Source organism: Pyrus communis, chromosome 4, assembly GCF_963583255.1.
Source record: "Pyrus communis chromosome 4, drPyrComm1.1, whole genome shotgun sequence".
In the NCBI taxonomy this organism is placed as follows: Eukaryota; Viridiplantae; Streptophyta; class Magnoliopsida; order Rosales; family Rosaceae; genus Pyrus; species Pyrus communis.
Window position 1 is genome coordinate 29,055,815 of NC_084806.1, and position 12,854 is coordinate 29,068,668.

Consider the following 12,854-nt stretch of genomic DNA (forward strand, 5'->3'; position numbering starts at 1 on the left):
GAATCTAGGCCTGGAATTTAAGTTGATTATGTGCAAAAATTTTGACGATCAAAATTGATGTAGCTGAATAAGTTAATACCGAACTTGGCTTATAACGATATAAATGGGGTGCATGGTTGGCTTCCTCTTGGCAATGGAAAATGATGCCACTTATACTTTCAACCCCAATGGATATCATCAAAGTTGGCTCATAGTTCGTATCTTGGTGCGCACATCTCCATTCGATTAAAAACAGAATTCAGAGCAGTACGCAGACCACAAAACCACCTTGGAACTAATATTGTAGATATGCCATGCATGGAAAGTACCTCATACTTTCTTTTTGTTGATGGGCCACTCTGACACACCTAAAGTAGGTGTTGACTTGCAAAAATATGTAGCATAAAGACCCCTTTCTTTTTGGCTTATGATACACCCACGCCACATGTACTGCCTTCACCAAACTTGAGCCATCTAATCCACAAGCTAAGACAACTCAGCGAGGTTAAAAATGAATTTTAAATGCCGATTATATCACATGGTCACCCTCTTATTTTCTTTGGAAAATTAACCAAAAACCCCAAAAAACTTTTCTTTTAATCATCAGGACAAAACAATTCTAAAATACCCAAATTGGGCATAGGAAAGAAGACAAAGGAAAAAGCATTTCAGGGATATGACATGCAAAAGCTAAAATTGGGCTACAGGAGACAGCCATGCAGGAAGCTCACATGAATTTATCAAGACAAGCAAGTTCACATGCAAAGCGAAAAAAAAGACAAATAAGTCAAACCATGTTTCAGAAACAGTGCTGACAATTCGACTTGCTTACTAGCTGCAGTTCTTACTAATATATAAATTTAGTTAATTTAGAGTTCTAAACTGAGTACACTAGGGGAACAATAGTTTCCTCTTGAAAAGGCAAAAAAGCACCGCCGAAGCTGCACGAGCAGGCTTCTATTGCTACGCAACAATAGAGCAGGATAGCATTTTGCGCCCACAACAGTAGAAGATGACAAGTACCAAGGAGATGTCCATACCATACATTTGTAAAAATTTTAAACCAGAGTATTCTCACTCAGTCTATATAAGAGAAATTCCCTTCATTGTATGAACACACCTCAACATCTAAACACCTCAACACCATACTCACATCATACTTCAATCTACAAACACTCAAGCATCCGAAACCTTCCTAGCATCCTTTGTAAACACTTTTCTTTGTAAACATTCTATATATATCAATAAAAGTTCAAGTGTACAGATTTAAGCAATCTTCAATTCTTAAGTAAGCTTTCTTTTCTTTCTTTAGTGTGTTTGTTTAATTAGACTTCTAGTTCAAAATAGGGAAACACTATTGTAGTTATATTATTAACCTACTAAACTGATGATCATACTTTGTTCGAGCACTCTGTTATAGTTGAATGCTTGCCATACAAATAATTGGACATTAACTAGGGTACCTTTGAGTTTTTTGTACCTCTGAGTTCAGCCGTTAAGGCCTTATACTTGTACTGTGAGTGACCGTCATGCTGAAATATGTCGAGTTCCATGTGCAAGGTTTTATGTTTAGTTGTTATAATGGCCATCCGACTATTTAACCGAGCTTGCTTCACGAATTTGGTATCAGAGCCAAGTTTAGCATTTTAATAGTATAATTATAATAGTAAAGTACCTTGAGGACGTAAGTCATTAACACAATTGATATCACACTTGTTTATTTTGTATTAACAATAGATATTATTGTCCTTGTAGACCTTGTTAACCATAACTACCAAGCATTTATTGGGTGTCTAGGAACCCAACTGTAAATAGCATAAAGAGAAGATAACCCAACCATAACTAGCATAAAGAGAAGATTAGCATACATATCTAAAAGAATTAGCAAGACTTTGAAGAAGCAGAAGTTTTATCTTGGTTATCTAGAACATCCTTCATTTATTAGTAAATATATTAACACAGAAGTGTAGCATAAAGTTTTAGAAGCAAAAAGAGCAACATATCAAACTTTAGAGACCTTGAGAGAAGAAAGAGAGTTTCTAAGAAACCAGTTAATCGTAACTTTAGAAAAAGGTAGAATGTAGTTTATGATAGATTATCTTAATTTAGAAATTAGTGAACCACAAAAAAGAAAAATAACCTTAGACCAAAATAGTTTAGTTTGGTATTTTCCATTAAGACAACATAATCATATTTTGCATAGTGAAGAAAATTCACAAGCTAATAGTATTGTAGATCTTGTTATTAGTCAAGCAGAAAATATAAAATTAGAAAATAATAAGCATAATCATTTGTTAGACCAGTTGTTAGAGCATTTTTTAGAAAAGTTCCACAAAATCAATTAGACAAAGTTTAGATCATATTGCATCTCAGTTAGAAGATAATAATAAAAATATTCAAAGGTTTCCTAGCAAAAGAGATTTAAAAGAGCTTGTTGACCTCATAGATAGTAAGTCTAAGTAAGTAGAACTCAAATCATTAGAAATAGTTGAGCAGTTGTTTGGATCCAAATTTACACCATCGGCCCGTGCAATCACGGTCGTTGAGTAAGCATAGTTCTCAACCGTTGGATCGAAAAGTGAAGATAATTTTGTTATTGTTAAAAGATAATATTATGGTTTTTATCATAATAATTATCTTTTAATATGAATTATACATATCTTCTTAAACCAGATAAATAGGATGCGAATTATATCCCAGGCAAGCAGTACAGTTCGAATTGATTTGGGATGTCTGACGGCAATTGGAAGCTAAAAATGAATTTCAAATTCATTTGATTAGGATGCATGCATGGATGGGTTTAAAGGTGACGGAATTATGATGATGTGATAAGCCTAGGATTTGATGGTCTTGGATAATGATGAGATAAGAAACCTAGGTAGGCTATGCCTTTTTGCATGGTGATGGAAGTTATCTGATGAGTTTAAAGGCTTCTGATGGAGGTTTTTGATGAGATAAGAAGCCTAGGTGGGCTAGATTTATGATGTGATGTAATAAAGCCTAGATAAGCTTTATTTTGTTTGAAAAGTCACAAAATCTGAAGGATATGCCTTGGCATTTGACACAAATCAATTTCGGTTCCGCGAGTTAGAGTTGCAGTTGGACTCTACAAAGTTATTAGGCCGTATCAAGCAAAAGACAACCACTATAAATACAAAGTCGCATGCAACGTTGAAGGCTCTCTCCAATTCAACACACAAACCGCCATGCGCAAGCTCTTGCTCTATGCGGAACCTCTCAACAACCTTCAGATTTTTATTTTCTTTTTCTCACCGACACGTCTTCAGTTTGGATAAATAGCACTGTGAAGGCAACATGTGATATCTTCAGTTTAGATAAACAGCATTGTTGTCGTAGAATCAGCCGACCGTGAAATACTTGCTACGCGGGGATTTCTACTAACTATAGGTATAATAATTCATATTCCCATGCCTATACTTATCAAAATGATGAGTATAGCACCAAAAGAAGTTCTGGAAACTAGTGTTGGTTGAAAATTTCCAAGGCTGGAAAAAAGGAATTTGTTAATAATCTACCTTAGAACAGACTTCAAACGAGAGTCGATCTTCCTCCTGAAGATCCAGAATGATCACTAGTGTGTTTGAAAAGATTAGTGCTATCGAGGACCAAAAGTGATTGTCCCAAGATGTTTTTCCGTCAAGTGCTACCCTTTTAGCACCACATTGTCACACAAGACATTTCTAGAAATTTCAACAAAAAGAAAAACTTCATTGGAATTCAGATAGGTGGTATACTAATGAGTACTGCCAAGGAATCAAACTAGTCTTGGTTCCTAACTTGGAATGGTTGGAAGATAATGATGGATTGATTGGTAATTCTCTAGTGATACACAACCATTGACACATTAGCCTGGCTGCAGGGCTAACAACTCATTTCCAAAACAAAATTTTCCTTGGCAGGGTGGTTCGTCGTTTATAGCTAGGGGCGGTCGCCAAAACGATTTTCTCGAATGTCAATAAGTCACCTAATCCACCCAAAACTTAAGAAAACCTAACACGTTTTTCGTAGTTGACGAGGTGGCAAAATTCAACATTTAGGCTAAAGAATCGAGAATGCTTACGTCATGCGTGTGATGAATGCAATACTGCCCAAACTTATGCTCTGATACCAAACTAACACACCCTGACCCAAAATGTCCACCTAGACTCCGAATCGAGTTGTGATGGCTAACACACGGAGGGTGACGAAGCCATAAAGTGTAGTGATGTGGAAATGTGAATAAATTTAAACCTAAAACTTGGAAGGGTGAAAAACAAGGGTAAATGGGCCTAAAAATAAAGTTTGTAAAAACCTTTCTGAAAATATTGTAACCCCTCACCATAAAATAAGTATAGTTTCCAAATGTCCAAAATCACAAAATCTTAACAGTAATATAAGTAAAATCAGGTGCTCAAACAATCTATGCTAGCATATAAGTCGGAGTCACATAATGCGACCTGTACGACTAAACTGATGCTCATCAATCTGTGCTATCACACGAGTCGGAGTCGTCTAATACGACCTGTACGGTAGGACTACATGTAATCGTAATATACGCTCTAGTGCTACAATCATGTGAAGACTGGTACTATTCGCAGTCACCTATGAGTAGGAGTTGCCTAATGCAACCTGTATGACAGGACTGGCATTTACTTGGATCCAAGGCGAGCGTGCGGTGCAGAGGTGAACATATATGTGAAAGACTGGCCTTGGCCTAGGGCGAACACTAACACTGGGGTGCAGCAATAATGAGTAGACTACATGAATATAAGCATGCAACAGTGTTTCGATAGTTCTAATCAACATACTAACACTCATATCCATAGATATAATTATGGCATCAAAGATTATAAGCATACCTAGCATATTTCATAAATTCCGTCATTTCGCTAATTCTTATAAACTTTAGTTTAATCCAGGCGTACGTAAAAAATTCTTTTTCGAATGTATAAATGGAAACTATCAATCATATGTATATATATATATACACACACACATACCATAAAAAGGAAAAGACCCACTCACTTGAAGTCTGTACTACAACTCCTTAGCACGAATATCAAGGCGTCATGAACGATCGTCACCTAGAACAATTATCAAATCACGTCTCAAAATTCTTATCGATGGAACACATAACTTACATAAAATACATCCCCAAGGACGTTCTAGAATGATTTGTAACCTATTGACCAAAAGTCAACCATCGATTAAGGTCAACGGTAGGGACCACTACCCTACGAACTTGATCCGGAAGATCCACACCTCAGATTTCTGATCCATAACTTCTCAAGAGTTTCAATAAGCTTCTAGAACAACATCCTAAAGTTTCGGAACGATCCAACAATCAGATCTCCGTCAATTGCTAGAATTTGGGTGTTCTTGATTCATCCTCAAATCAACTTCGACGCTCCAACCACTGATTGGGCATTGTTCTTGAGCTCAAGGGAAGTTTTTTGATGGTGGAGATCGACGGGAAGGGTTGCAGAAAATAGCGAATTGCCGCCGGGTGTCCTCAAAGCCGTCGGCTTCGTTCCCTGTGAAATCGAGGCCAAAACCCTCGGATTTTTAGTGAGAGAATGGAGGTTAGGGTTGTGTATATAGGTAAGGGTTGGGTAGAATTCGTCGGAAAAATGGATGAGAATCACCGGAAAACCCTTTGGGTCGAAACTGGGTTGCAGGTCGAAAGGGAACTCGGCCAGTTCCTCTCCTTCCTCCTTTCCCTTTCTTTCTTCTCTCTTATTGTTCAGACTCTCCTCCCTCTTCTCCTGATTGATCCATCCCCTTTTTTCTCTTATTGGACAGCTAATGCCCTCCCTTCTTTCTCTTCTCCTTATCTTTCCGATTGGCCAATACCCCCACTCTTTTCTCTCAACTAATAATAAAGTAATAATATAATAATTTCAAAACAAATGTATAAAATATAAATTAGAAATTTTTTACAAAAGTATTTCTCAGATTTGTAGTTCCGTAAAATCTTCATCGTAATTCCAATCTTGATTCCGCTTGCGCCTTCGCGTTCGTAGTGACGAGCACTACGAGGATACGCTAAAAGAATGTTTCATACATTTCCTAATACGCATGTCAACAAAAGTTAACACCTTCACCTCAAGGGGTATTTTCTTCAATTCATTCATTTAAAATAAAAAAAAAATTGTAAAGTTAGGGACGGGTTGTCACAGAGATGTTTAGAGTGGTAATTTGTTGGAGTTTTAGTTGATAAACATAATTTTATAAATATGCAGTTTAAATAAATATAAATAAAGACACTAGGTATGAGAGATCGTTAACACGCAGTTCCTCAACCTTTCTTCATCTTCTCACTGCCTCACACTCCTTTTGCCTCTCTACATTTTTGGTCATAACAAAAAAACTAGTAACAAATGTCAAGATATTATTGCAACAACTGTCAAGTAATAATAGCTTTGATTTTATAATTCAAAAAAATTTATTAAAAAATGGCATCACTGGAATTGTAATAAAATAAAGGAGGAGGGTGAGTTAGGTTGGGAGCCGTAGGAGTAGACCTAAAGTGGGCGATGGTGAGTGCCGAGGTATGATCCCTCCTTATTTTACTCATCCCTCGAACAATTTCGGATTCCATTTGCTTTCTTCACCCTTCATCACCATGTTAGAATGGATAAGGATCCTCTCCGGATCCGTTTTGTAAGGATCAAAAAATCAATCAATCGTGCAGTTAATTTTTATTATGTACTATTTATATATAATTTTAAATTAAAAATTAAAAATAATTTTTAACCGCACAATTTATAATGAATAAACACGATTAATTGATTATCCAGATTTACAAAGAGAATCCTATTAAGAATCACCCCCCCCCCTCACTGATTCTCTCAATCTCTTTTTTTTCTATTTTTTATTCATTTCAACTTTTCTCTTTTAGAAAGACCCGACTGTTCGAGATTCCTCTTCATTTTTTTTTTCTCCTCTTCAATTTATTTGACTGATTCAAAGAATGTCATGCCTATTATAAAATATTTAGTAAAAATTATTTTTATATAAAATTAATTAAAATTAATGTTATTTAGTTGACTAAGTATACTTTGAATTTTAGCCAGCAAATAGATAATCACAACAAGTGACTTAGTGGTTAGAGCTCAACTCTCAACTAGATAAAAAATGTGAGATATTTTGAATTTGATGTTTCAAGTCGGGAAGTTTGCCCAATAACCAAACCATTTCATATATAATTAATTTTTTACAAAACTAAAACAAATAAATAAATGATTCGTAGTTCATTTATTGAATTTGTCTATCTATTTATATATAATTGAATTTTTGCAAAATTAAAAATAATTTATAATATAAACACTTTTGAGCATAAGCACGAAATTTCAAAATATGGGCTACACAGTGAATTGAAAGAAACTGCTCATTCCTTCATCTGATATTACGATCCCAAGCTCGCTATACTGACTCAGTCTCTCTGTCTGTGTAGTTTGGCGAGTTAGTAGTTGACTCTAAACCAAGAAGTAGAATGGCCATGCTGGGTTGCTACGTGTGTGGTGGGGTCCATTTGTTCTTTCTCACACAATGAGATTGCCTGGATTGGAATCATAATATATTCTTAGTTTCTTCAAGGAAAAGATTGAAACTTTGGAATCGTGGGAAACAACCACCGCTTCCATCCAGAGGTCTTTTCTGAGGTTGTATGTTGTTTGTTGTATTGCGGGCAGCTTTTTATGGGTGAATAAAACCAAGAAAAATAAAATAAATACCCACTTCCACTTGACCTGGGTATCCACAAGAATCTTCACCACAGTGAGTTATTCCTTTTTCTTTCTTTTTCCTTTTTGGGTTTTCTGGGTCTCAGAGACTGGATTGCTTCTTGTTTAGTGGAACTGTGGAAGTGAAGTGCTTGAATTTTCAATTGGAATCTTGAAAATCTGTGGGAGGTGGGTTTTATTAAATTTCTTGCGTTTTTGCCTTCTGATTTGAATCATTGACATTGGAAGATTTGAATCATTGCATTAATCTAATAATTATTGATTAGTGGTGATATTTGATCAGTTCTTGCATGATTGACTCGTATGGGATTTCTACGAGTGGAGAACAGAATATAATCTTAATCTTTGTACAGTAACAAATACATACACAATTTAATTCCCGTTTCCTTGCTTTTGTTTAGTTAGTTTTACCTTGTTAATTTTATGAACAGAATTGTTTGCAATTTCTTCTGTTATTTGTTCTACTCTGAAGAATTTTGTTTATTATTTTGGGGAATTCAGACAGACTCGGATTTGAAGGCCGGGCACACTAGACTTGAATTCTTGCCAAGATTAATGAGTTTTCGAACCTAAAGGTTGGGGGATACAGCGGAACTGAATCCGGAAAGTGAGGCTTCTGCAAGGGGCTGTAATGGATGATGGTGTTCTGTCACCAGCTACCATGCTGGGAGCTCAACCTGATTCCGCTATGGATTTGGATTTCATGGATGAACTCTTCTTAGAGGGATGCTGGTTGGAAGCAAGAGATGGACCTGAGTTTCCTAATCAGAGCCTCCCCAATACCCCCTTGAACCCCTCCTTTATTTGGCGTACGTTGGAGACCAATGGCAATATGTCCATGAACCCGTCTCAAAACAGTAATCAAGAGGAGATGCAAACCCCATTCTTTAAACAACTCGAGGAAGGTCCTGCGAATCCTCAGTCTCCTTGCCAGAATATGATAGAAGATGTTGTGGCGTACTCTGGTCAATCAGAGGATCCTACAATAGGTCGTGAATTGAGCAGAAGGTGGTGGATTGGTCCCACTGGAAATGATGGGTCTGCATCATCTGTGACGCAGAGATTAATGACGGCACTCACGTACATCAGAGAGGTCATGAGAAACAAAGATGTCCTAGTACAAGTATGGGTGCCAGTGAATAGAGGGGGTAGAGATGTTTTAACAACGAATGAACTTTTCTGTCTTGATCCTAGCTGTTCCAGGCTTGCTAAATATCGAGATATCTCTGTTAATTACCAGTTCTCAACTGGGGAGGATTCAACAGAGATGGTCAAGGGGTTGCCTGGCCGGGTTTTCTCGGGTAAGGTTCCTGAGTGGACTCCTGATGCTCGATACTTTACAAGTGATGAGTATCCACGGGTTGGCCATGCTCAACAGTATGATGTAAGTGGAACTCTAGCCCTTCCAATCTTTGAACAAGGTAGTAGGACTTGCTTGGGTGTTATTGAGGTTGTTACGACCGACCAGAAGATAAGGTATCAACCTGACATTGATGGCATTTGCAAGGCACTTGAGGTCTGTACTCTTTCCATGTATCATAATTTCATTCATTTGGTTTTTTTTTCTTTTGTTGAGGAGTCCTAATTGATGGGAGGATTTACCCTGCATGGGCTTATAAGAGTTTGGGCTACTCCTCATATTGCCAATTGGTTTTATGGTGGAACCTCAACTTTCTTCACCTTTCACATCACTGCAATAGGCACTTGGAGTTTATAAGGTTTGTTATAAAAATTGACAAATAATATTACAAGAGTCTCCCATGATTCTTAGAGATGATATAACTATAATCAAGATGTCGTATCACACTATTTCTTTAGTTTTTGAAGACTTTCAATTTTTCTTAAGGGCATCCTCATGCCAAATCGAACTGTATGCGAGGCATCTAACTTAACATTGTAAAGGTTCTTGCTTTATCTTCTTTTGTGTTCATGTTAATGGAGCAAGTTTCTCTTTTGTTAATCCTCTAAGCCTGTTTTCCAAACTGAGAGAATAGTTAATGGATTTAAACTTTAAAAGATATTCCGTCACACCCATGAATTGGAAACTCAATTCTGATGTTTATCACTATGAGCTTCTGAATCAGTGGATATAAACTCCAATTTGAGGATGGACATACAAGTAGAAACCTCTTTTTTCCGTTCCTTTGTTTATTTCGTTCAATTTACTGGAAAAAAAGAGGGAAAACTTATCTTGAGTATTACGCGGATAAGGTCCTAGAAGAAGACTTTTGAGATTCACATGAATGTTGTTTTCTGATGTAGACAAGCTTTACAATTTGCAGGCTGTTGATCTTCGAAGTTCTAGAAATTTGAGTACTGAAAATGTAAAGGTAAACGGATAGATCTGAAGGAAGCTTGATTTATCACATATTAGCATATTTTGATTTTTGATTTTTGTTCTAAGGTCATTTGGTGGGATTATCTTAGCAGGGGTGTGACAAGCCCTATCACGCTGCGTTACCCGAGATCCAAGAGATCTTGAGATCTGCATGTGTGACGCACAAATTGCCCTTGGCACAAACCTGGGTGTCATGCATCGAACAGGGTAAAGATGGGTGTCGACATTCTGATGACAACTACATCCACTGTGTTTCAACTGTGGATCATGCTTGTCATGTGGCTGATCCTTATATCCAGGGTTTTCATGAAGCGTGTTCTGAGCATCACTTGCTAAGAGGCCAAGGCATCGTTGGAAGAGCTTTTATGACCAATCAGCCATGCTTCTCAGATGACATGACTTCCTTTTCCAAGACAGAGTATCCTCTATCTCACCATGCCAGGATGTTCAATTTGCATGCAGCTGTTGCAATACGTCTACGGAGCACCGACATTGGTTCAACTGATTTTGTCCTGGAGTTCTTCTTGCCATTGGAGTGCAGGGATCCTAAAGAACAGAAAAAGATGCTTAATTCACTGTCCTTGATTATACAACAGACATGCCAGAGCTTACGGGTTGTCACAGACAAGGAAGTTGAGGAGGAAACTAAATTTCATGTCAGTGAGGTGATAGTCCCGTCAGATCCTGGACCAAGTAATGTTGCCTGTTTCACAGAGGTCCAACAGAATGGTAATGCTGTCTCAATGTTCCCAAACAAAAAACAACGCAAGGTGCTGAGTGTGAAATTGTCGAAATTAAGGCAGCATCAAGAAGATTCAACTCTAAAAAGTGTTGAGTGTGGAGAAGAGTTTTCTGTTTTGGGTGAGGGTGAGGTTAGCTTTTCAACTGTTGGTGCGAGTAAGACACGAGAGAAAAGACGTGCCAAGGCAGAAAAAGATATCAACTTGCAAGTTCTTCGAAAATATTTTTCTGGTAGTCTGAAAGATGCTGCAAAGAGTATTGGAGGTAAGCATTTCTTGTGATAAACCTGCTTCCTGTTTGATGTTTTAGTTGTGAATATTCGTATGGAATTTTGGTGGCGTTCAGAGTAGTGGGACCAATGTATGTATACTTTGTGCAATTTATGATCGTTTTACTTGTACAATCTGTATGGTTTACATATACACCTTGCAATCTTCCAAAATAAAGTTTCCCACATTAGTATTTTCTGTTTCTCCAGCTAATACCATTTGGACTTCAAAAATATCTACTAGCAATCTAATGTCTTGCAGCATTCTATATTTATGTGGATTATGTTGAACTTTCTGCTATGAAGGTTTCATCGTTCAAAATTTTAATGCATTTCTTTTACAAACTGTTCATGTTTAGTTTGCTCAACAACCTTGAAAAGGATATGCAGACAACATGGGATTAAACGTTGGCCATCTCGAAAAATAAAGAAGGTTGGTCACTCTTTACAGAAACTCCAACTTGTAATCGACTCAGTTGAAGGCGCATCTGGTGCTTTCCAAATCAACTCTTTCTATACGAACTTCCCAGAGCTAACGTCTCCAAATTTATCGGGGACCAGCCCATTTTCAAATTCAAAGCTGAGTGACCAACCAAACCAGACAAACTTGTCACCTGAAGGTGGTGTTTTTAGCCCCCAAGCTACCGCATCAAAATCTCCCCCATCTTCATGCAGTCAGAATTCCAGTTCAAGCCAATGCTGTTCCAGCAAGACACAGCAACATCCCTTCTCATGTAACGTTGCTGGTAATGATGATCCAGTTGGAGATAACTCAAGAGATGGTGTGCTAAAGAGGGTTAGAAGTGAGGCAGGATTGCATGATTTTGGCCAAGATCGAATGGAGCTACTGCCAAGATCCCAGAGCCAGAAAATTCTCTGTGAGCAACAAAATCTGCAGTCGATTCCACCTTCACTGAAAAATAATGGCCGGGTAACTCAAGTAGAGGTTCAAAGAGTAAAAGTTGCATATGGGGATGAGAAAACCCGGTTCCGCATGCAAAGTAATTGGAGATATGAAGATTTGGTGCAAGAAATCGCAAAGCGATTTAGCATACAAGACATGAGTAATTTCGATATAAAATACTTGGATGATGACTCAGAATGGGTGTTGTTAACATGTGATGATGATTTAGAGGAGTGTGTGGATGTATGCCGATCTTCACAGAGCCACACAATTAAGCTCTCTCTCCAGATTTCTCGTCACCATTTGAAAGGTTTGATAGGTAGACCGTCGTGATTGTAAGATGCTTCTCTGAGGTTGCAGACACTCAAGTAGCACAAGTTTGCAGTCAACAAAATGGGGATGCATCGGTTAGTTTTAGTAGGGACGTTGAAGCCCGAGTGCATAGATGGGTGCTTGGAGCATACGAAATCTTTGCAATGTAAATGTGGAAGGTTTGCGTTGTACAGAACGAAAAGCAAGGCTGCTGGCATGACATAACTGTGACCGTTCAAATAGAAGAGAAGGGAAGGGGAGAGAGATTAGGAGGGGAGAGAATCCTTCTCCATGAAACTGCAGGCTAGCTTAACTCCACATTGTTGGTCTATCAGTATTAGCTAGCCGTTAGTGTTTCTCCCTTTTTTTTCTTTCTTTTGTTAATTACAAGTTAGTTGATAGTTGTCTGTGTATTATTTACATACTTTTTTTGCCAATTAAATAGCCCTGTTTATTTATTTACGTAACTGGAATTGTGCCCTCCGTGAGGGGTATAATTGGAAGAGAAGAAAGGGTACAATGGAAGGAAAAGAAAAGGGTCCGGTTTGATATCTATTTGATTTCTAA

General features: G+C 37.6%; 1 protein-coding gene across 1 annotated transcript; it reads left to right on the forward strand.

Annotated features, from left to right (window-relative positions):
* The first annotated feature begins 7,419 nt into the window (after nucleotides 1-7,419).
* LOC137730900 (protein NLP5-like) lies at nucleotides 7,420-12,749 on the forward strand. The gene is made up of 5 exons (XM_068469899.1): nucleotides 7,420-7,892; nucleotides 8,226-9,240; nucleotides 10,007-10,054; nucleotides 10,155-11,067; nucleotides 11,431-12,749. The coding sequence occupies exons 2-5, from the start codon at nucleotides 8,356-8,358 to the stop codon at nucleotides 12,306-12,308; spliced, it is 2,724 nt and encodes a 907-aa protein (XP_068326000.1). The 5' UTR covers nucleotides 7,420-7,892; nucleotides 8,226-8,355; the 3' UTR covers nucleotides 12,309-12,749.
* The last annotated feature ends 105 nt before the right edge of the window (nucleotides 12,750-12,854 follow it).